Genomic DNA, 24,814 nt, shown 5'->3' on the forward strand with positions numbered 1-24,814 from the left:
GTCAAAAATATTAAAATTAAGCGAAACAGATCTAAAATCAGAATACCATATTTCTATATGAGAAAGTGGACCCCAAAGAACAAATTTACAAATATCCCATTTTGATTCATTTCGAGTGAATTACCAAAGACCTTTTCTATAATAAATATGTATCCATGTCCTTTTTGGATAATGTACATATGCTCTGTGTTGGATTTTGGGTTCCAATGTTTGGCCAATCATAAATAACATAGCGCTGTAATTTATGTGACAAATATATGTATTTATTCCAATTTCGATACCGATACCGATACCAATTTGTTTTGGCTTGTGCGCTTCTCTCTATTTGATTCATTTGCATTTGAACAGTGTTTGCTTTTAATTAGTAATATTTAAGATTTTTTATTTGGTGTTCGATGGGCGGATTGGCGCCAGAGACCCGCTCCAAAGATGGTGTTCGCTGACGAAAAATGCTCGATCCGAGACAAGGTTACGGCTGACAGACGGCGCACGTGCCAGCCAATCGCCAAGGCCCCCCCTTATTATGTGAAACGAAACGAAATTAAATATAATTAGAGGGAATTCTTATTTATAGCGATTACCCAAAGATTTTTGTATTATATTCATACAAAATATAAAATACAAAATACCAAATTCGTTGTCAACAACAAAGAGAATGAAACAATTTGTATAAAATAAAAATCAAATCAAACACAATTAAGTTGTTCTGGGACTACGACAAGAATTGGCAGCCATTTCTCACAGAATCCTTCCCGTCAAAGGGATAAGCCAGAATCAGTTGGGTAAACACACGAATGCATTCATTTAAAATGGTTTTTATTTGCGAATATTTATCATTAAAATACAGCAATCCACAATCCTTAGTGCATGCTCGGATTTTAAGCTGCAAAAAAGCCACAAAAAAATAAATCAAATAAAATCAGAGCACGGCAGAGCCAGAAAAGAGGCTGAAAATGTTATTTATTCGCCTTGTGCATATTTGCAGAACGGCAGAATGGCATTCATTCTCATTCGGATTCGCATTCGCATTCGGATTCGGATTTTCCATTCATTTCATTCATACATTTGCTCATTCATATCGGGTTCTGTGTATATACTTTTGCGATATGCTCTCTTGTTTATTGAAACATGTGCGTTTTTCTGTTGTTTGTTTTTTTTTTTCTCTTTTTGTTTTTTGTTTTTTTATTTTTTGTGGCTTTTTTCCACTGTGTTTCAGACCATTTTTATATTTATTTATGCAAAACATTTTTGTTTTGAATGCAAATTAAGTCCGACCCAGCGGAAAAAAGTTCGTACTCAAGAGCTACTTTTTCCCTCCGTGGAATTTGCTCTCTTTTCGCTGCTTAATCGAGTGGAAGGATACCAAAAAAAAAACTGATTGATGCACTCATTATTGTACACCCAAAAAGTTTTCTACCTCTTTGGGAACTTCGAGGGAAGTACAGGGAAGTCGCCATGGAATAATTCTGTGAAAAACATATGATACGATGTCTTGGCTTTTCCACATCTAGAGTGCATTTTCCTTCAGCGCATACTTTTCCAAAACAAAAAGACAATTGTTCCTCCTTTGTACACCCATCAAAATTGTCTTTGGGGGGTCTCTCTCTGAAGAGTACCAACATTTTCTGCCTGCCTGCCTGTCGGCCTGCCAATATGATGTTGTCTCGAATGTGTGCCAAATCTATTAAATTTCAACCGTTGAAAAACAAGAAGAAAAAAAAACACCACAAGTAGAAGAAGAAGAAACGCAAATTGCGCTTTATTTAAGTACAAAAATAACAAGAAACGCAACGGAATTGAATTGAATAGAAAAAGAGTGGCGTGGGGGCGGAAGAGGCGCTCGTTGTGGTGGGCTGGTGGGGGCGGGTGGGTACTAGAATATATTTGAAAACCGCACTAAAATTTCGTCAGTGTCTGTTATTCGCGTGCGTCCGAATTTGTCGATTCAATGGGTTCGTTCATTCGCACATTGTTGTTGTTGTTGGGGCCGGGCTGCCAGGTTGCTGAACAGTGCAGCCTCGAGAGAGTGAACAGTGGAACAGTGCAGCCACCCCGGGGATCCGTGGCCATAGAGGCAGGTGCCACAATGGCAGTCTTTACGCCTCGATTCCGTTTCTTGTTTACGCGCCGACGTCCAACAATTTTTGCGTCTTCTAATCAAAACGTGAAAAATTGTTTTTCATCCCTCCCCCCCTTCCTTCCGCTAACCCTCGCCCCAACGATTTTCGGGGAGACCTCTCCTCGCCTCTTCTGGCCTTTGTTTTGATTGCAAAATGTGCGAGCGTTTTGTTTTTGGTTTAGTTTTTGCATTTATTCTGATTATTTGTTCCCGTAGTTTTTCTCTTTCTTTTGATACCCCTTCCCCTCCCGTTTTAGGGGGTATTCGGAAGGGGAAAGCAGTTCCAATCCGAGGTGGAAAAGCACTTGGGGAGCGTATGGCTCCTAATCAGCCTATAGGAATCCAATATATATTAATTATTTTATGTTTAAATTAAAAAAATTTCATACGAATTTAATGGAATATACGTATTCGTTTTTAATACAAATATTTGGAAATCAAAGTGATTTATATATATATATATATATTTTTTTTTGTATTTAAAGTCCGAATATTTACTAAAAAAATATTACAACAAAATTAATCAAAAATATTATTTTTGTGTTTATATTTCATTTTATTATTCTTTGTTTTTAAAGACCGAATATTTACTAAAAAAAAATTACTACAAAATTAATAAAAAATATTTTGTTGTATTCATATTTAATTCAATTTTTTTTTTAAAGACCGAATATTAACTACATAATATTACTAAAAATTAATACAAGATATTCTTTGTTGAAAAAACTTCCCCTTTTCTAGAGAACTTGTGGTTTCTGTGAATCCCAGAACTTTCGGCTACAAACTAAACATTTTTAATGGGTAAAAGGGTATTTAAGGCCTCGACCCCCATTGGGTAATAATTTTGAGTTTCTTTTTGTTTTCTCTGGCCTTTGGGGGGTGTGGGCGGGGGGGGGGGGGTGTGGCTGTTGCTGCAACCTACGAAACTTTCCACAATGCAGTGGGCGGACGCGGGGTCTATTTTCAGCGCTACGTTTAATGGGTTTCCTCACATTTGACATTTGCACGGAATATACACACACACACACAGACACACAGGCACATATAATATACGGATAATGTGCACAATGTGCATGTAAATAAAATTTTAGATTGTTTACAACCCGTCTAATTGGGCGTGCACCTCCAAGGAACCAGAGTTATAGACAGATTCGGCACGGCCCGGTCTTGGGCGATTCGGAATGGTTCTTAAGTCTAGGGTTTCCACCGATTTAAGGTCCGGGGAATGCAACTTTGAACTTGGTGACGCTAAGAACTGTAAGAACTCTGGGTTTTTAATGTCTTGTTTACTTGGCCTTCACGATCGTTGTCGAATGGAAATTCGATACTGGACGAGGCTATTGATATCTCCACAATTAGAACGTTTTGTGGATAGATCCGTTCGGCTGATTGTGAATACATTTCGGAGATAAAAGATTGGATTATTATTATTATTATTGTTGTTCCCCCATCGACGGTGCCCGTCAGGGCCTAACCAGGAAACGTCAAGCTGTAAAGTCGTTGAAGGATGATCTACTCAGAGATTCGCTTATTAACCAGACAATGCAGAGGCCTTCGGGCCAGGTGCCTTCCCCTGCGCCGAAATCCTGGCGAATCAATCAGGGGACCTGTCCCTGTCCCTGTCCCAGTCCCATTTTCATTGCACATTTCCTGTTGTTGTTTCGGTATGCACTTTGCCGCCGTCCAGCGGGGCTTTACCAATCTTATCCGAGGCAGAGATAGCCATCTCTGGCAGCGGAGAGGGCCTGCCTCTCACAAATCTCTATCGGATGATGCACAAACCGAATGGCAGTGCCAATCCCAGCACAACCCCTGAACCCGACAGACAAACATCGAATACAAATCGTATCGGCTTTCGTCGGGGCAAGTGTCTGGGGCAACCTGATCAAGGGCTTATCTCGCCGAACGATCGATCGAGGCAGAGGCGGAGGCATACAGGCGTACAGCATTTGTCATGGGGGATCAGTCGGGTCGATGGTCGGGGGGCCTTGACCTGCACAGATCTCTCTCTCTCTCTCTTTCTGTCTCCTACAATAGTCCCTCAGTGCCAGGGCATTGTTGTCATAAATTACACTTCAATTGTTGGCCCAAAAAGCCTGGGATAGGGCTAGGATGGGATTGGGATTGGGACTGAGATTGGCATTTGGGATGTGCAATCAGTGCGTTTTCCTTTTCTTTCTTTCTTCTCTGTTTTCCTTTTTGTGTGTTGAACCCCGGAGCCCCGTGAAAAGTGTCAAAAATATCAAATGTCCTTTTGTAGACAGGTTCGCCTACTCGACAGACAGGAGCGGCTCTGCTGCGCTTTCTTCACGCTCTGTGCATTTCTATGAGAGTATTTCTAGTCGTAGGACTACCTAGCAGTCCGTCAGGCTGCCAGGCTACCTGCCAGGCATAATTAATTTAATCATTGCTCATTGCACACATTGAGCAGCCCGAACAAAGAGCAATCTCTCTGTGTCCCTGCCCCTGCCACTGCCTGCCCCTGCCCCTCACAACAAGAGGCACAAGTGTCCATTGTGCAGGCATCCTTGTGACGTGCCCCAGACCCACGACAGGCACCGGGGCACCGGCATGAACAATCTCTGCCATGCGATGCGATGCGATTCGATGTGAGCCTAACAACCGAGTCCAGACCCGGCCAGACCCTCACCCCTCACCCCCCAGCAGCTCTCAGACAATCGCATCGCTGGGACCCCTACTCCAAGCCATGACAAACAATATTCGAAAAGAACCTAAAGCCGAACCCGAACCCTGTCCGCACCGCACCGCACCGCACCGCAGCGAACCCTCATCGGCTGATTGAGCGCTGAGGTTTCTCGAGTTGATCTTCTTCATCCGCTTCGTCATCGTCATCGTCCTCCTCATCCTCATCCTCATCATCATCATCAACTCTTCATTTGTGTGACAAACAAAGACGACGCTCGAGAGAGATCAAGTCCGGGCCCCCAGACCCAGTCTCGGGCCCAGTCTCCGGCTCAGGGATGGGCGTGCAACATGATCGATCGTGTCCATTAGAGCCGTGAAGAACTTAGAAGTTGCTAATGATTGTGCATGTTTTTTCTCCACAAGAGACAAGAAAATATGGAACTAAGAGTTTTTCTATCTAAAAAAAAAAATAATAAAAAAAACTTTAATTTAATTTAATCATTAAAAAAAATGCATACTAAAAACGACCTAATCCAATGGAAAAATAAGAATAATTGTTCTGGAGAAAAATTGGATAGTAAAAAGAGGGAAACCCGTATTTTAATTAAATTAAAAAAAAATAATAAAATAATGAAATAATAATGAAATAAAATAAAAAATTAAATGAAATACAATTCACTTTGATTTAAACATGATTAAATAAATAAATAATAAGATTAACAGATTATTTTGATAATAATTATACTTTAATAGCAATAAAAATTAATTTGAATTGATTAATTAAAAAAAAAAAACATTTTAATGCGTCCCATATTTATATAAATTTTAAGCACTTAAATATAATAAAATGAATTTGTGGGAAATGTATTTAATAAAAGTATACAAATATTTAATCCAAATATAAAATATATTTAATTATTATATACTATATTTTAACGATTTCCAGGTATTGGTAAACACTTTTGAAAACTAAATGATTCTCGGTTTGTAGTCTACGGGGAAATGTTGAAATATAAGCCCCTAATCCAGTGTTTGTTCTTCAGAAAAACCAGAAAAAAATAAACTAGAGCTGTAGACGTAATAATCACCTGAGAGGGAATTAGGGAAATGCTGAGAGAAAGAAGTGCATAATCCGATTGTTATCCAACAATCTTGTTTCTCGCTTGGCATTGCGTGACTATCGTCAAAGTGGTCACGCACTCATCTCTGACAGCCGGTGTCCCACTGTGAGGGTCGGATCGTCTGACCGACGACACACAGAAGACGACGACTGATCGACTGATGGACTGATCGACGTTCAGACGGACGGACAACCGTGTGCGTGCTTACCAAGAAACGAATGATCAGAAGTGCTGGGGAGTAGAAGTGTGAGGGGCCCGGCGTATTTTGGTAGTTAAATTGTGGCCCATTGTCTCTGGCTATGGCTCTGTCTCTGTCTCTGGCTCTGTCTCTGGCTCTGTCTCTGGCTCTCCGCTGGCTATTTGTACAAACAGCCACATGCATAAATTGTTGCTAATATCGGGGTATCGATGGGACTGGGATAGGGACTGGGACTCGGGTAACGAACTGGTTTGCCACAGCTGGGCCCTGGCACCTCGATAGTCGGGCCTATACCTGTACCCATTCCCATTCCCTATCCCTATACCCATCCCTATCCCCTATATGGCAGATAGGTGTTCTTCCATGGAAAGAAATGAAGCAACATCTCATGGCGCGCACTTTGCATATAAATCATTTTTATGACTTGTTATTTTTCACTATTTATTTTACTTTTTTTTTTTGCCTCTCGTTGTTTATCGAAGGAAAAACAAAGAGTTTTTTTTTGTTGATTTCTGTTGGGCTCTGTTCTCCCTCCACTATCGTATCTGTATCTGTAAATTACAACATTATTTAGCTTTGGCTGCCGATGCGGGATTGAATAATTGCCGGACTCCATCCGGGGCAGGGGTGTCGAGGGGGGCCGCTATCGTAATTAAAGGCAGCCCCCAATGAGAGCTCTCGTTGCGATGCCTCTATGCCTCGATGCCTCCTGCCGGGCTATATATAGGAGGCTATCCCATCTATGTGTTTAATTAACAGCTTTTGACCTTGTCCAATCGTTTATAAACAATTGCCCTTCGATGCCGAAACCCGAAATCGACTTTTATACCGACCGGGAAGTCCGATTCGGACACTGGAAAAGTACCTACAGCGGTACGTATTGCCCCGACGAAGAACGAACGACCGCAGATAATCCCCGCCACAAACTAGAACCCCTTCCCAGCCCACCAAAGCGAACTAAGACCAAACCAGACGACAGATTTATCTGTCTATAGCTATTAGGCAAATGAAATTAGTGGGAATTGGCTGCTAAGGGCTAGGGCTTTGTATCTACGGCTACGGCTGTCGCAAGTCCAAGGGTTATTTCTGTAATATCAATCAGATTAACAATGATTAAGGGGCCCACAAAACGGTCTACACCAATCAGAGAACCAACAGACCACCACTATGGACTTAGATCATAATCAGATTTTGATTAATGGATTTAGTTTTTACAAACAAAAAAAACAGAAAGAAAAGATTAAGGCAGTTAGATTATTAAAGGGCTAAAAACTACTAAAATCAATCATAAATTTATTTTAAAAGAAGTCTAATATTTAAGATAAACTTAAAATACTTGAAAATATTTAAAAATAAATATAAATAAAATATATAAATATAATTTTCTCTAACAGTAACAGCAAACAACATAATTTGTGTCAGTGATATTATTTTATAATCAGAAATACAAAATACAATCCTAATTATAATAAAAAAAAAAATAAAATAAAATACATATATTTAATTTAAATATGATTAATATTGATTTTATAAATTAAATATATTTAAAGCAAAAGTAATAATTTATCAGTTTATTTTTTTACAATTCCACTCCCGGTTTAAATCTCTAAAATCGAAATTGTAATATTAAAATTCTCTTGACTTTTTTCTCTGGTCTTTAAGTATTTTCTGAATTATTTATTCCCTTTTCTTGGTGCAATTATTTCTCAAATACCATTTAAGCCTTTTAATGAATATTAAATAGTTATTAATCAGAATGAAGAGCCCCACCCCCCACCCTGCCCTTTGGCTTCCTATTGCTAATGGAATTTAGTAGCGAGGCTTTATAAAATATTCAAAATCAATTTTGCCCATTCCAATAGGGATACCAGCGACTCTTGGACTCGAAACTTGTAACCCCCTTCCCCCGCCCCACCCCTCACAACAGATCTGAACAATTTGTTTACACTCCTTAACAATTTATGTGGCATTTAAGCTGTAAATGTCCCCTCACTCCCACTCCCACTCCCCGCTCGCCCACTCCGGCACTCTGTCGACCCGATATTGGGTCGGCGGGGTCCCCATCCCAGTCCCCATCCCAGTCCCCATCCCAGTCCCCATCCCAGTCCACTGTCAAAATCGCATAATCCACCACAAACACTGTTTTTCCACGGACGGACAGGCCATGTTTCTTTGGGCCAGTTGTTTCTTTGTTGTTTTCTTTGTTTTTGGGGTGCGGCTGCGGCAGAGTAAAAATTTTAATAAAAAGTAAATTTGAAATAAACAAAATGTTTGTAATATCAGAAATTTATTGCAATTGTAGGCCCAAAGAACAACGGAACGGAACGGAAACTGAAACCTAGCGGGTGGCGTGGGGCGGGGCGGGGCGGTGGGAGGAGATACGTAATGGCATTGGGTGGCAGAGAGGCAGAAAGGCCGGAAAGAGAGGCGCACTGGAGGCACTAGAGGCAGAAAGCAGAGAGAGAAGCGATTTATAAAAAGAAAAACCAAAATTACGCGACTTGTTTAAATTCTGAAAAGCCATTAAACGCAGCTGGGGCCCCGTCCCGGACACAGAGGCAGAGGCAGAGGCCGAGGCAGAGGCAGCTCCCAATCCACATCCACATCCAAATCCAGACCCGGTCCCGAGACCGGGCCAGAACCGCAATTATCATGAACGCAATATCCAAAAGGGGAGCCCAGGGAAGTGGCAGGCAGGCAGGCAGGCAGGATGGGGCATGGGACATGGGGCATGGGGCCTGGCAAACACTTTGACGCAAAAACTTAGATCGTTAAATATTTATAAACGAGCTGAGAAAACACTCTCTCACACACACACACAGACACACACAGGGACACAAAGAAATTAGACAAGAGGGACCTGGAGGACCAGGAAGCGGACATCAAGTGGACACCAGCTGGATGGCGATGCCCAGCGTCAGCGTCAGTGTCCCCCCAGGGAGAGCCACGTCGGGGCTGTATATCAACACATCATAATCCCATGCCGTCGAAATGGCCATGGAACGTGGGGACAACGGGTGACGGGGGACGGGGGACTGGAGACGGGGTGTCGTGTCGGTCTAAGCCTCGAAAGGCCACCGCCTGTTTATAAGGCTTAAGCTTCGGCCTAATATGGCTTTAATGAGCTGTCCAAAAGCCGGCTCGAGATGAGCCCCCGTCAAAGGGGTGTCAAGATTTCCGGTTAAAGTATTTTCATACGTTTACTTCCTTCGAGAGTTGCTATTTTTCCATCAAAACGAACGAATTCCCAAAGTTATTAAATGTTATTAAATGAAATTTAGGCCATTTCCGGTTTAAAATTCAGACAAAATTGCTATAGGATAAAGAGATAAACAGATAGGGATCGGATTTTCAATGGAGAGGAATACAAGTGAAGACAGGAAAAGGACTGCGAGTACTTCGGATAATCCTCTGTTTGCCATTCATTGAGAGTTTCTGAAGATTAGGACACCCCAGAAATGAGCTCAGCTTCAAGGTTTGTGAAGAGTTTTGTGAATAAGTGGTTTAAGTAAAAAAATATAATAAATACAAGATATGTAAGTATTGGGTATAATAATAATTATACAATAAAAATACAAAAAAATTATTATTTTGATTTTTATTGCATAATTATTATTTGTTATTTTCATTGAATAATTATTATTTTTATGTTTATTGAACAATTATTCTTATAATTATTATTCTTGATTTTTATTGAATAATTATTATTATAATTAATATTATTGATTTTTATTGCATAATTATTATTTTTGATTTTTATTGTATAATTATTATTTTTGATTTTTAATGTGTAATTATTATTTTGGATTCTTACTCTTTTTGCTTAAAATAAAACTCAAAAAATTAAAATAAAAAAAAGAGGGAGAACGAAATTTTGAAATAAACGTTTTATAGTGAGATCTAACAGGAGTTTGGATACCAAATTTGGTTACTCTAGCCTTAATAGTTTCTGGGATCCTTGAACTCACATTTTGGTATAAAAATAAAATAATATTCACAATATTTAGTTTCTGTTTCAGGATATTCAATAGTTTTAGTATATTCAGTATGATATTCCGAATATTTATTAGTTTTAGTATATTCAATATATTCGGGATCTGTTTCAGTTTATTTAGTACTATTTCCAGTATATTTAGTATGAGTAGTGGTATATTTAATAAATTAGTTTCAGTATATTAAGTAGTTTCAGTTTATTTAGTATTATATTCAGTATATTCGCAATAAAATGAAGCTTCGAGCTTCCTCCCGCCCTTGGAAACATTCCTCCATTCAGTGTTCCATTAAATCCGTGTGACCTGCACTCTGAATACTCGTTGCATCGAATGTAGTTCTGCTCTTGCCGAAACTGAATAATTCAACGACCCAGCAAGCTGAAAGAATCGATCCGTACATCACTTACGAGTATGTTCCTGGTCTAATGACCGGACCGGACCCCGCACTCCCTTTTTGGACCGCCCAAAATCGTTTTGGCAGCCAAAAACAAGACTAGAATAAAAACCCAAACTGTAGACTCCACGGGCGAAATCCACTTGCAATCTCCACTAACCTTCTTCCCGGCTTCCCCCTTCGTCGGGGTCGCTTACTCTGTTGTCGGGGATTTATGGGCCTGGAGTGGAGTGGAGTGGAGTGGCACCCCACTCTCTGGCAACAGCAGCAGCAAAAGCAGCAGCAGCAGCTGCAGGGCACTACAATAGTTTAATTAACATTAACGCTGACGCCAACTACTGATGGCAATAAAAAACCATTAAAAGGAATTTATTTTAAGGACCGAACAGGCAATAAATCACATTACATGTCGCTATAAAAACAAAAGCCAACAAAAAGCTCTCTACTCTCTCTGTCTCTCTCTCTCTCTTCCCCCTTTCATGTGGCAGGTGGGGGGCGTGGCACCTACACTCCAGAAGAGCAAAGCCGCTGTGGCTGGAGGTGGAGGTGGGTGGGGGTGGGGTGGCAATAAAATGGATGGAAAATGTTTTGTATATCGAAAAATCAATGCATCAATTTCATTTCAGTGCGGAGGACTTGCCAAAGGGGTGAGGGTGGGTGGAGAGGTTACTAGAGGGGGCGCTAAAGGGAGAAACAGTAGTAAAATTGTGCTGTTGTTGTTGTTGTTTTTGCTGTTGCTGTTGCTGTTGTATATTTTTTATGTCCATAGTTTGTTGCCGCTTTTATTTGTTATCACGAGTGCCCCTGGGAATGGGATGGTATGGAATGGGAGCGGCGCTAAAAGCATCGGCATTAAAAATGACGATAGCACATCAAAAATGGAAATTAATGGCGATTATGTGGCACATAAAAACATGGATGGCAAAACTAACTGCCATATAAGTAATGCGATTACAGTCCATGCCATGAGCCACCCCCCCAGCACCCCCCACACCCCCCACCATTCCTAATTGATAAGGAAATATATTTCAGATTTTATACTTTTAATGGGGATAGTTATTCGACTGCGAAAATCATACCAAATCCGTGTAGAGATATTAAAAAAAAAAGAAGAAACATAAAAAGTGGGGATTACAGAGACTTTAATATCCCATAATACCATCCCATGGATCTGAGATTTCTTGTACATGCAGTGGGATTTTCCCTTCCATGAATATTCTAGAAATGTTCGAAAACAAAGGATGGTAAGGAATACCTGCAGTTCCAAGTGCTGTTACAGGTAGGCAGAGCTATTTATCATTGGGCTGTTTATTCGGCACTTTAGGCCTGTTCTTTTATGCTGCATTTAATAGCCTTCGATGTGAACACCTTTGACAGGGTATGACTTGCATTTTACAAGGTTTCAAAGGTTCACAAAACTCTATAATTTATTCAACAAAAATAAACAATAGTAAAATAAAAATCGCTTTTTTTGTTTAAAAAAATTCACAACATAATACAATAAAATTCTAAAATTCTTCTAAAAGTCATCCAATCTTTCAAAATAAAATAATAATAAAATAAACAAAATAATATTTAAATAAAAATCACCTTTATTGTTTAAAAAATGGTATAAAAAAAAACAATAAAATAAAATAAAGTTACGCGTCTAAAAATTTGCGAAAAATTTGGAAAATTAATTAATTTATCGGATATTGGAAAACCACTATCGAAAGCACTTAGCTCCAAGGTCGGGCACTGTATTAAATAAAGACTATATTTATTATATTTATTTTATTCAAATATTTTTTATAAAACTATTCCAGAACTAGCTAATAGGCCTTTCAGCTCTGCTGTTAATAATAAATTCGTTTCTTGTACATTTTTCAAATTTATATATTTTTTATATTTTGTTTAATATTTAAACTTTGTTTTATTAAGTGAGTTTTCTTTCTGTTTTCTGCGGAAAAGCCCGAAAAATAATACGTTTTCACTGCCTCAGAGGAACTTTAGAAAGTAATGACGATTATGCACTATAAATTCCATGCTAGTCGTAGACGTAGTCGAAGTCGTAGTCGCCTGCTATCATCATCCGAGTATCAAGCACTATAAATTTTCATTGTACTCGTAGTCGTACTCGTGCTGGTCGTATCCCAATCCCAGTGCAACTTTCACCCGTTTAAGCCCCGTATCGTACGAGTATCCAGTGCCAAGTAGAACATCAACTGGCTGTGTCTGTAGCTGTGGCTGTGGCTGTGGCTCCCCCAGACACATGACAAGTGTGGTCTGGTTAGGTCTGAGGTCTGGTTTTCTATGCTTTTCTATCGTTTGGTTTGGTTTGGTTTGGTTTGGTTTGGTTAGTTTTTCCATCCGTATATGTGTGTCGTGTGTCGTGTGGTGTCTGTCTGTTTGGGGAAGCGCATAAAATTGACTGGCAGAAGGAAACACATTGATTTGCCATTTGAGCGCAAATTCATTGCAATAAAATCAGCGCTGGTAAAGTTTTTTTTAATGCCACTTTCAATATTTGTTTTCGCACACCCCAGTGCCTTCTCTGCCACTGCCTCTTGCCACGCTGCCACCCTGCCTCCCCGCCTTTGCTGTTGTAGTGGCTGTTTGTTTTGGTCCTGTTTTTATTTTATTTTTCGCTGCGATATCCTCCACACACACTCCACGCCCCATCCCGGCGGCAATTGTAAAACGCGTTTTGTAATCGAAACTTTTAACGACTTGATGCGATTGGAAATTGTGTAATATTGGGTACTAATACACACACAGAGAGAGAGAGAGAGAGAGACACACACACACCACTGGCATATCGTGGCACATATGGTGGAGTGGGCCACACATCCGAGTAGTCCTCGGGTGCGTGTCTGTCCTGTCCTGTCCTGTCCTGTCCCGGTTGTGGAGGGTCCTTCAGATTCTTTACTGCTGCTGCTGCTGCTGCTGCCTGGGGCGCGGCGCTACGTATCGCTGAGCAGGGCATATCGGTTGATTGGGCAAAGCAAAACCAAAGGCAACAAAAAAATACCAAATGCATCGGACATATGTAAGGGGATATATATATACATGTGTGTGTGTGTGTAGTATTTGATTTGCTGATGAGCCATGAATGGAATGGTCCTTAATTGATGCGATATATAATTTGATTCTCTCCCTCTCCCTCTCTCTCTGGGCGCTTTTTTTCGAGTGTACTCGTCTGTGATGTACCTTTGCCTTTGATGTCGGCAGTCAGTCAGCTGTTTAAGAGAACGGAAGCACTTCGGGTTCTGTTCCTAATGAACACAGAGATCTGCTCTGCAAGTAATTACTTTACTTTTACTACCTCCGAGAGGTAGGCTCTGTATCTGAAGGAGTGTAATTGTTCATTACAAATTGTTTATTCCACAAAAAGTAAGAGACTAGTTCCCAAAAGGCAAGGTAATCACTTATGGTGCCCCAAACCGAGCGGAAAGGCAGGAGATTACTTGTAGATTTGGCCAAAAACTTTCGCCCATTCCCAGGAATCGCATTTTACCTTATTTGTGAGATTTTCATTGACAATTTATGTAGCGCCATTTCCACACAAAACACACACAGACACACACGCACACGCACACACACACATTAATATCCGTTTTTGGTTAAAAGGGGCTTTTGAGATTCGTCAAGGAGGATTCCTTCGGCATCGGCATCGGCATCGGAATCGTTATTTCCTCTTCGAAAAGCAATCCAAGGCGACGACAAAGATGTGCTAATAAATTTCAACTTAATTTCCGAAATGTGCAACTAACACATAAAAAACAAAACCAAAAGCACACGCACACACAGGACCAAAGAAGGACCCTCTCTTGAGGCATTGTTCTTGGGTAAATTTCGAGTATGGTTTTTGCATAAAACTTCAATTTAAATTGACATTTGAGTGGAAAGTAATTGCATGATATGCACAGAGCATAAAAAAGGCAGAACAGTCACCCCCCCAACCCCCACTCCACCCCACGGAACCGGGACGGGGCGTGTTTAATATATATGGGTCTCCCCACCCCCCTCAAGCCACGAGCGAAGGACCAGGAGGGGATACTATTTTTAGGGCATTAAATGCGATTTGCTTCTGTTTCCATCCATCCATCCATCCATCCATCCAGTGCCGGGAAGTTCTACTGAGCTCATTATGCGCTCGTTTATATGCCGCATTCGTTGGTGGCGGTGGCAGTGGCAGTGCTGCAAACTTTTGTGCACATTATGAGGGTCTGTTCTGTTCTGTTCTGTTTGGTGGGGTGGGGAGGGGATGGGGGGAGCGCTTTTGGGTTCCGGGTTTTTGTGCCCGAATGCGGGCAATTCTTGTCTCTGGTTTTGCTTTTTGTTTCTGTTTCTCTTTTAAATTAAATGCCAATAAATTTGCATTTTTTGTTGTTGTTTTTTTCTGTTACCTTTTCCCCTCCCCTCCCCACCCCCCCACCCTCCCATATAGCAATTGCTCTAAGTGCGGAGCGTAGCCATTGGGTGCAGGGGGAGGGAAGTGTCATTTGCTTTGGGCACTCGTGCCTTCGATTTGCTTTACTTTCACTTCGTTTTCGGGGGGCTTGGGGGAAAAAGTTTTTCAATTCCCGAACCCACACACACAAAAAGTGACCAAGTTTTTAGAGTCGCAAATAAATGTTGTTAATTTGTTTTAATTTCGGGCACATTTATTTGCTAATTTCCCGCGACAAGGCCGCGCCGTGCCGCCCATTGGAAAATGGCTTTGAATTCGATTCATCGACAGGTCAACTGGGGGTGGAGGGAGTCTCGGGTTTCCATCTGGGGCAATGATGATACTTTTAGGGCTAGCCCAAACTTGGTTAATTTTTTTGAAAATTATTTATATATTTTTTGGAAAATTTAGAAAATAAATTTAGAGTTTTTAAGGGTTTCATTGGCTAACTAAAACGATATTTATGGGGGTGTGCCTTTGGCGGAGCTTTTCAAATGTCTCCCTCCGTGGTGGGGGGTTGGACCTGCCCCGAATCCGTCGATGCCGAAACGTTGCCGACTTGCGGCAGGGCCTTGGAGCTTGAGCTTTGGCGCACCATCATCTGCTGGAGCTGGTCGACATGACTGGGCTCCAGTTGCTCCATGCAGCCGTAGTAGAGGATGTCCGAGATCAGCTTTCGGGCGAGTATCCGCTGGCGCTGGGAGAGCTCCTGGAACTGGCTGCTCCACGTGTGAGCCAGCGCCTCCGTGCCGATTGGGTGCGTTCTGCGCTCCGGCAGCTGCTGATAGGCGGAGGGGGAGGAGTACTGGGTGGCGGGGGGCGAGGGGCAGGAGTCGGGAGACGGCAGCGATTCCTCTTTAATGGTCGGGCGACACCTTTTGGGCGATGATATTTCGTAGGCGGGATAGAAGATCTGCAAAGGCACTCGTTTTGAGGAAATATCTGCGGAAAATGTCTCTATTGGCTCCCCGGTTACCTCTTCGCCGTCCAACTCGGTGGCTGCCTCCCCCCCGGCACTACTGTCGCCGCCTGGCCCCCGCACGGGCGGGGGGGCCTCATCCTGGCCCTCGAGAAAGCCCAGCAGATCGAAGTACCACAACGTGGACTCGAAGGGCAGCCCCTCCTCGGAGCACTGCTCGCGCTTGCGCTGATCCCGCCGGAAGTTGGTGCGGAACGAGTTGATCTTCTTGACCACCAGCGAGCGGTTGGCGTGCGGCTCCACCTCGCGCAGCTTCCCCACCAGCTGCTCGTAGCCGGCGCTCTTCATCGCCCGGCTGCTGTACTGCGGACTCCGGACCTTCCAGACGGCCGGCAGCGATCGGTAGAGCAGCAGGAACTCGGTCCAGAATTGCCGGTCGCGTGAGTTCATCTCCCCGGCTGTCCACTGGCCACGAACACACGCACAACACTGAAACGCCACGCTCCGAATCGGACATGCACAATCTTGCATGCGCAAAATGTCAAGAGAGCGGATAGCGGATAGCGCTCTCTGAGAGCGCTCTCGGCTCACGCTGTTTGTGCAAACGTCAGCGCTTTGATTGCGCTCCCGCTTTGTGCTGCCATTCGTTCGAATGAGCGAAAGGCAGGGGGGTGGGGAGGGGGGGACTGCGCAGGGTGACAATGATTCGATTACACGCGCCTCTCTCTCTCTCTCCCACTAGTACCCTGCTCTTCTAGAGGGCCAGGGCATGCTCGGTTGGGCTTTTAGAGGGTAGCATTTTTTGTTCCCTGCAATCGAATTTCTTTCGACAAAAGTTCGTACAATTTTGGTCATATTTTGGAGAAGAGATCATCAGACCTACACCCATCGATGGGTGTCGCCTTCTTCGTTATTTTCCCCAACAACGCCCTACACCGAATCGTGCCTAGTACTTGTTCGGATAAAGGTATGCACATACAAGCCACATACATACATATATTTCTATATTATGGATTCAAATGCAAATGACGCAATGTCATATTCCATTAGTGACGTAGAAAAACCCACAAACTGCACATTTTGTGGCTCTTTTATGGATAAATGGAAACAAACCTTGGGAAATGGGTGCCAGTATTTCATATAAGTAGCTCTTTTAGATGGATAACTGGCAGAAACCTTGGATGCCACTATTTCCTAAGATGATAAGGGGAAACCCTTTGGTAATATATAAATATTTATTTCCTGCCATTAAACCCATAGTTCGAATCGTTAAATCTTGTTTGGATCTTACTTAAAGGAAGAACAATTATAAAAAAATAAGATCATTTGAAAATTTCCCAAAATTCCCTCTTAGGCTAGAGGGTCTCTATTATTTTTCACAGGACTATCTGGTGTCTAAAGTATTATTAAATAAATAGTAGTCGAATTTTGTAGTAGTTGCCCCAATGGTGGGGCGTGGAGGGGGGCTGGAGGATGACTTCTTTGGCTATTCTTTCGAGGAAGAAGAATTCTTTAAAATTTCCCAAAATATAGCCCAAGAGGGTCTCTATTATTTTTCACAGGACTATCTGGTGCCTAAAGTATTATTAAATAAATAGTTGTAGAATTTTGTAGTAGTTACCCCAATGGGGGGAGAAAGGATGACTTCTTTGGCTATTCTTTCGCAGTATTAATAATATTTTTCCCTTTTTTTGTGTGACTTCTTGTCATAAGTAAATTTTAGCCCAAAGTTATTTGGCCAATGCAAACAGAAGCTGAAACAGAAGCAGAAACAGACCATTCCCGGCTTTGGTACTGCACTTCTTCTTCTTCTTTATTCCCAAAGTTCTTTTGCTGGTTCTGGTTTGGGGTGCCACCCCCACTCTCTCCCTCCCCTCCCCGCCCACCATATTTTTCTGTTTTCTGTTTCTTCTGTTGGTTTGATGGCCGTTTTCTTTTCGTTTCGTTTCGTTCCGTTCAGATCCAAGTAATTGAAATAACGTTATTTACATGACAAATGCCAAATATTTGCCAGGATACAAATATTGATGCCGCGAGCACATTTAAACATGAAAGCAAACAGACAGAGAGGACCCCCAGCCCCCAGCCACCGACCCTCCCCCTGCAAAGAATGAAGACATTCTGCACTTGCTTCAATTATGCGTGAAAGGACGAAAGAGGACGAAAAAGGCAAAAGGCTGTGGGATGCGGGGTGCGGGGAATGGAATTGAAGTGAAACTAAAGCCTTTTGCAAATAGTTGTTAAAATATGTCAATAACCTTGCCATTTGCTGGCCACCCCCCGCCCGCCCTCCATCCCCGAAGTTTCCGCAACCCTCCCTGGGGTCAGAATCAATAGTGAGGCCACCCCCCCCCCCCCCCCCCAGTCAGCCATCGTCCAGGACAAGAATTTCGGACAGGACATTGACAACGATGTTCCTGGTGGCTTCGCATAGATCTCCCAGGGTGGGGGGTGCATGTTGGGGAGGGGGGGGATAGCGCAGAAAATGTTTAATTAAATTCCGGGACACATTTGGCATGTTACATTGCCATTGCCATTGCCATCTACTCGTAACCACAGCTGTAGTCGCAGAGCCCCAGAGCCAATGCAGAATGGAGCCAGGAGCCAGGAGCCACTGCTGCCCCAGTGCCCCACCCCCACCCCCTCCTCACAGAAATCGCAATAAAAATACCAAAACGTAGCAGAAATTAAGCAAAGCAAATTATGTCGTTGCCTAAGCTATTGACATTTTCCACGTTTTGCTCGGTTTTCCTCGGTTTTCCTCGGTTTTCCTGGGTTCTCCTAGTTTCCTCTCTGTTGTTTTATACCCCACTCGTTTCGTTTTCCAGCACCGCGCAACTGCGGTTGAGGTCACCGGAATTGAGTGCTCCTTGCTGGTGCTCCTTGCTGCTCCTGCTGTGAGTCCTGGCCCGGTTTGTGCCACCAAAATGGTGGAATGCATTCTACAGAATATTCTCTGGAAGGTTTTCTTTTATTATTTAGGGAAATCATTCATTCGGAGTCTGGAGATCTCAGCCCGCTGATTCACTCCAAGACCCCCCACCCCCTTCCCCTCCCCCACCCCTTCGTTGTGTAATCCTTTTGATATTACCAAAATTAAAAGATAGTTTCCTTTGGCCCCATTTATTTCCATCCTGCCGTCCATCCAATTAGGGAAATAAATTTCCACCCTGAGACGACAAGTTTACAACCCCCCCCCACCCCGCCCCAGACCCTCCCAAAAACATGATTTAGCTTCCACTTGATGGGACCCCAAGACCTGTCCTGTCCGAGCAGGGTTGGGGGTTGGGGGTTGGGGGCCCTGCAGCGACCGACTCCATGCAATCAAATGAACGGCCAAATTGCTCGTTTCGGGGCCCTAACTCATCTCCGAGAGTGTGGGGGAGGGGGGGGGGGGGGGGGGGCATACTCGTCCTCGTATACGGTACATAAAATGTTATGGCCATTGCAGAAGAAGAGGTTCAGTTACTTCTGGGGTTTTCTCGGGGTTTACTCGATTTTTGTTCTTTGTTCTTTATGGGACGCCATTTGTAAATCTTAGAGACATCTTAGAGACGGCATCTGTGTAATGCGATGGCCTTTTAGAGGCCCAAGAGGGTCCCGGTCCGGGTCCGAGTCCGGGCCAGTTTGGGCCAGGGTTTTACGATCTACCACACACTATACGCGACGCGACGGTCACTGTTAATGATTGATAAACCGCACGGGACCAATCAACACCAAAACACAAGAGACCGAGACCCCGACCGAGACGGAGACCCAAAGACCGACCAAAAGAGAGCTCTCCAGAATATCAAATCTGCGGTGTCATCCCCCATCCACTGGAATCGTATCCTATGCAAACTGAAAAACTGAAAACCTCTCTGGCCATCTCCCACTCCCACTTCTGGTCCACGTCTTCCGAGATGCACATCAAATTGGCTAAATTGTCGTGAGGCCTGTGTTTGAGGCACCATCCAGATCCAGGGGGACTCCTCCACCTCCACCTCCGCCCCCTCCTCTATAGAGTGTGGTGTGGATATGTGTAGGGGGCACCGTGGTCTGGGCATATCTCTCCCTCTATAAGTGTGTATCTTTGTCTCTGTGGTGCCTCTTGTTCGGTTCGGTTCGGTTCGGTATACCAGTTTCTTTATTACAAAAAGGGGCTTGGGTCAAACCAACAACACCACAACGCGGTCGACAGCGACGACGACGTCGTAAAAGAAAACAATATTGTAAATAAAGTTTAGACTTTAAGCCAAAACTCGTTTCGAACAAACGAAAACGACAAACCGACCAAGCGACCAAGCGACCAAACGACCAACATCGTGACTCTCTGTGATTGTTGTTGTTGTTGTTGTTGTTGCTGTTGTTTGGTCTTTGATGTCTTTTTAACAAAAGTCTCGATGCTGCTGCTGCTGCAGTCGTTGCTGTTGCCGTTGCCGTTGCCGATTTTTACTTTGTTTGGGATTTGCCCTTTGCAACAGAGTACTTGAAGAGCGACAGTAGGTTTGCCCGGGGACTAGGAACAGATCAAAGTGGCAGCAGGAGGAGAAAGTGCCAGAAAGGGGTTCTATGGGGATTACAGAAGATTGCTTCCAAAAGAACATTTGGCATGAACGATTTTGGCCAAGCTCTTCAACGCGCAGGCCAATAACTCCTCACCTTGCCCCCCCCCCCCCCCTGAACGAAAGTTGATCAACTTTAAAATTATTGCTAACAAAAAAAATAAAAAAAAAAGAATAAAAATAAATAATTTGAAGAAATATACAAAAAAGATAGAAAATACTGAAATATTTATAAAATAAATTTAGATAAATTGATAATAACATACATAAATTAATAAAAATATATATACAAAAAATAAATTACTTTAAAAAAGATATAAACATAAATTAGTAAAAAAAAAAATAAATATACTACTACATAAATTAATAAAAATAAATAATAATAGTAAAAAAATATACATACATATATTAATAAAAATTAATTTAAAAAAAAATACACATAAATTATTAAAAATAAAGAAATATAATATAAAATAAATAAAAATAAATTTAAAAATAAATAAATAAAAATAAATTAAAAAAAAAAGAAATATACATAAATTATTAAAAATAAATGAATAAACAACATAAAATAATTAAAAAAATCAACACAAATAAATGTATAAAAAATACATATAAATAAAAACATCTCATATAGAACAAAGCTTCAATTAATTACTTTAAAAGTCTTAACTTTAACTTGAAAATTACACCAATAACCCAATCTTTGCGACTCTAAAAAATGCTTCTAAACCTACAAAGATTATGAAACAATACAGTAGAGTGCGGTATAAGCATATAAACATATGTATGTAGCATGGACCCTTCCCTGCCAAGTTCTTTTGGAAAACTATAATTCTGGCCCAATAAATTATAGATTATTTATTTGGTAGATCTTGATCATTTGTCCAGCCACTCAAGATCCAGGCCTAGATTGGGGTCCGTTTGGTGGGGGTGGGGGTGTTCGGTTTCGAAGGTTTCGAAGGAACATTATCCGTACACCTCTCCCACACCAGCTTCTGGCCAAGAGAGCATACGGGTTTCGGTTCGCTGCAGTTAATACAACTTTCTTGTTTTATTATAATTTTCTTTTCTTTTTTTTTGTTGTTGGTGTTGTTGTTGTTGTTGTTTGTTTGTTGTTTTTTCGATTTTTTGTTGTTTTTGTTGTTGTTTTTTTTTGTATTTTTGTGTTACCATAAAAGCAGTTAAACCACAAACCACATCCATAGCCGCAAAACTTCTTGTTCATAGCAGTGGCAGCGGCGGCAGTGGCAGCGGCAGCGGCGGCAGCGGCGGCAGCGGCGGCAAGAGTAAGAGCCAGAAGCGGAGTGGACTTTGGGACAGACTCTTTGTTGTTTGGCTGGCCGAACCACTTTGGGCCAGTGTTGGTCTCTCGGTCTCTTGGCTTCCACCCTGCCCCCTCTCCTCTCTCCACTCCTCGCCGCGCCGCTCCTCACTTCTTTCTGGTCTTGGTCTTGGTCCAAACACCATAAACATAAAACAAATCTATGACACGAAACAGGTCTTCGAGAGGGACAGCGGGACGGACTCTGTCCTCTAGACAGATTCAGGCAGCGAGCGGGTGGCACAGAGGGATCTGATTCGAGTCGGAGTCAGAGTCAGAGTCGGAGTCAGAGTCGAGAACTAACCTAGGTCTAGGAACTAGTTTCTGCTGTCCGTTTCTATTTTTTGTTGTTGCTGTTTTTGCTGTTGTTGTTGTTTTTTTGTGTGTATTTTTTATGCACATGTTTATGGGTTTTAAGATAAAAACTATTATGATTGGCGAAACGTGCAAAAAACAACGAAGAACGAGAGAAACAATCTTGACAGCTCTGGAGAGATCGGCGGAGATGGAGGCACATTTGCACTCCAGTCCAGACCAACAGCAGCCGCAGCAGCACACGACTCAATAGGTAAACCCCATGGCCATGGATGGAGTGTGGAGTGTGTGGAGTGTGTGTTCGTGAAATTTATGCCCTGGCATAATTAACTTTGAAAATGATCTCATAAATTCATGTCGCGTTCTCCCGCGGTCTCCGGCGAGTATTGTTTACAATTCCAAGTCTAAGGCCCGGCCCGGCAGCTGTAGATCTCTCGAATCGAATCGAAGTGAAGTGGAGCACAGCTGAGTGCACTTGGAGCACACCATCTGGAGCTGGTACTGGTGCTGGAGCTGGTGCTGGTGCTGGGCATCGTCTGGTGACCAGTTTGGGGGCATCTCTTGAAGAGCTTTCGAATGGTTCTCATTACCGTTTCCTGTTATGGGCAGTGAGACGTCTACATTCTCTGTGATGTGTGTGTGCGATAGAGAGACATCAGCCATGGGTTGCCCAGTGCGAGCACGTATGGCGGATCAAATCTGATCACGACTCTTGCGATCTGAATCCATCTTGTAAGAGTGTGAATACCCCCACCCCCCACCCCCTAACCACCTAATCAAACCCCCTAATGAGGCCATTTAAAGAGATTTTAGCACACAACTTTCTTCTTTTGAGGAACAAAACAAAGCCAAAGGAATAAGGGATCCCTTGATTTAAGCCATGGGCCATCTCTCTCTGTTGAATCGTGCGAGGCGAGTGGGTCGGGGGTTGACTTGCACTAAAAACCATGTATATTTATACTTTAATCCTGTCTAAAATATAAATAAATTACGACTTAAGTTTTCACATATTTGAAAATACTTTAGTTTAATAATTGAAAAAAATATAGCCATTTATTTAGAGTCCATTTTATGGGCCATAGAACTTGGAAAATCCATGACTGGGGCTAAAAATATTCTCCTTTTTTTTGTTCTTAAAGAAATGTAACTTTCGAAACTGGAATCCGTGCCGGGGAGGGGGTGCCACTACACCCCTGCACCAATCGAGCGGAAAACGGGGCCCAAGGGTCCCAAGGGGAGGGGGAGGGGGGTTGCACCGCCATAAACTGTAACTTCCTGAATTTAAAAACGCATTATCAAAGGCACATAAATAAAGGTCGACGATCGACAGTCGGCGGCAGTTGTCGCTGCTGCCACAGGGTATACGGGTATTTCTCTGCCTCTGTCTCTTCTCTCTGCCTCTTCTCTCTGTCTCTGCCTCTGTCTCTGTAGAGAGAGAAATCATTGAACGAAATCGATAGCTGGCACAAGGCATAGTAAAATTTATTGCACTTTTTCCGCTGCCGCGCAATCCTTTGTTATGGAGAAGCCCCTCATCCCCCGTCCCCCCCTTCCCCGTACCCGCCCCACCATGAAATCCCCGACTCTGACGCTGGCTCTGACCCAAACACTTTCAACTCCAATTCGAGAAACAATGAAAACTCTTTCAAACGAGAAAAACATTAAACAGACTGGCGACTGTAAGACAGACGGAGAGACAGAGAGACGGAGAGACCGAGGAGTAGAGAGTGAGAGGGACAACAAACAGCGAAAAAGCATTTTTCACGAATTAACGTGGCCAGTGAAGCCGAACGGCAAAGGTTTTTTTTATAATTGATTTCCTGCGATTGCAGAGCAAACGAATCAAACGAGAAAGAAAAGCCTTCAGCCAACACCGAACCGAACCACCGAAACAGCAACAACAACAGCAACAACAACAACAAGAGCAATGGCTAAAGCAAAAGCAAAAGCAACCTGAGCTCAAAGCAAGTTCACTCCAAATCGGACTACCGTGCAAACCCATTTTGTAGTTAACAACGCAAAAAATACAAATAAATTATACCTGAAAAAAAACACACACAAACAAAGCAACAAAAACAAAAAAAAATAGCACAAAATATTGTTGCTGGGGTGGAGGCACTGCAGAAACAAGAGAGACAGAGACGGAGACAGAGACGGGGTCTGGGTCGCGGGCACCGAACTTTGTTACACCCTTTCCGGAGCCCCTTGTTTCCGAGGAAGGGATGTAAACGGTTGATATTTTAATATTACATTCATTGAAATTTAATTAGAATTCCTATTTTTTAAAATTGAATATAAATGAAATATTTTCAAAATATAATTAGCCCTTGTGGAACCCATTGCTTCTATAGAAGGGATATAGTATATGGTATTTCCATATTTTTTAACATTTAATATTGAAATTTAATTGGAATTTATTTTGAAATTTGTTTTTGTAAATAATAAAATATATAAAAATAAAATTAAAATAACTAATTAAAATATTTCAAAATATAAATATAAAATAACCCTTGCGGAACCCATTGTTTCTATGGGAGGGATTCTACGTTCAATATTAACCTTCCCGTAAGTAAATAATACTCTAAATAAACCAAATAAAATTTGAATACATGTAATTGAAATAATTGGAATAATATGGGACGGATAAATTATATGAAATTTCGATATTTCAAACGTTTAAAATACATCAATAATACGTTGAAATGTTATCAGAATTAATTTTTTGTAATTGTCGTATAAATTGTAAATTATAAATAAAACGAATAAAATTGTAATATACATAATTAAAATATTTTAAAATATGAAAAAA

The 24,814-nt window shown here is 42.1% G+C and overlaps 1 protein-coding gene across 1 annotated transcript; it reads right to left on the reverse strand.

Annotated features, from left to right (window-relative positions):
- Positions 1-15,285: 15,285 nt before the first annotated feature.
- On the reverse strand, positions 15,286-16,338 carry LOC6900773 (uncharacterized). Its single transcript, XM_002135096.3, has 2 exons — positions 15,880-16,338; positions 15,286-15,816 (listed from the first exon to the last, which is right to left on the reverse strand). The coding sequence occupies exons 1-2, from the start codon at positions 16,270-16,272 to the stop codon at positions 15,394-15,396; spliced, it is 816 nt and encodes a 271-aa protein (XP_002135132.3). The 5' UTR covers positions 16,273-16,338; the 3' UTR covers positions 15,286-15,393.
- Positions 16,339-24,814: the final 8,476 nt, after the last annotated feature.

The sequence above is a fragment of the Drosophila pseudoobscura genome, chromosome X, assembly GCF_009870125.1.
Source record: "Drosophila pseudoobscura strain MV-25-SWS-2005 chromosome X, UCI_Dpse_MV25, whole genome shotgun sequence".
Taxonomy (NCBI): Eukaryota; Metazoa; Arthropoda; class Insecta; order Diptera; family Drosophilidae; genus Drosophila; species Drosophila pseudoobscura.

What these genes read in the sequence shown, in the direction of transcription:
- LOC6900773 (XM_002135096.3), bottom strand. Translation starts at nt 16,272, where the DNA reads ATGAACTCACGCGACCGGCAATTCTGGACCGAGTTCCTGCTGCTCTAC. An exon ending in CCGAGTTGGACGGCGAAGAG is followed by an intron (nt 15,817 to 15,879) that starts GTAACCGGGGAG and finishes GTGCCTTTGCAG; the next exon opens with ATCTTCTATCCCGCCTACGA.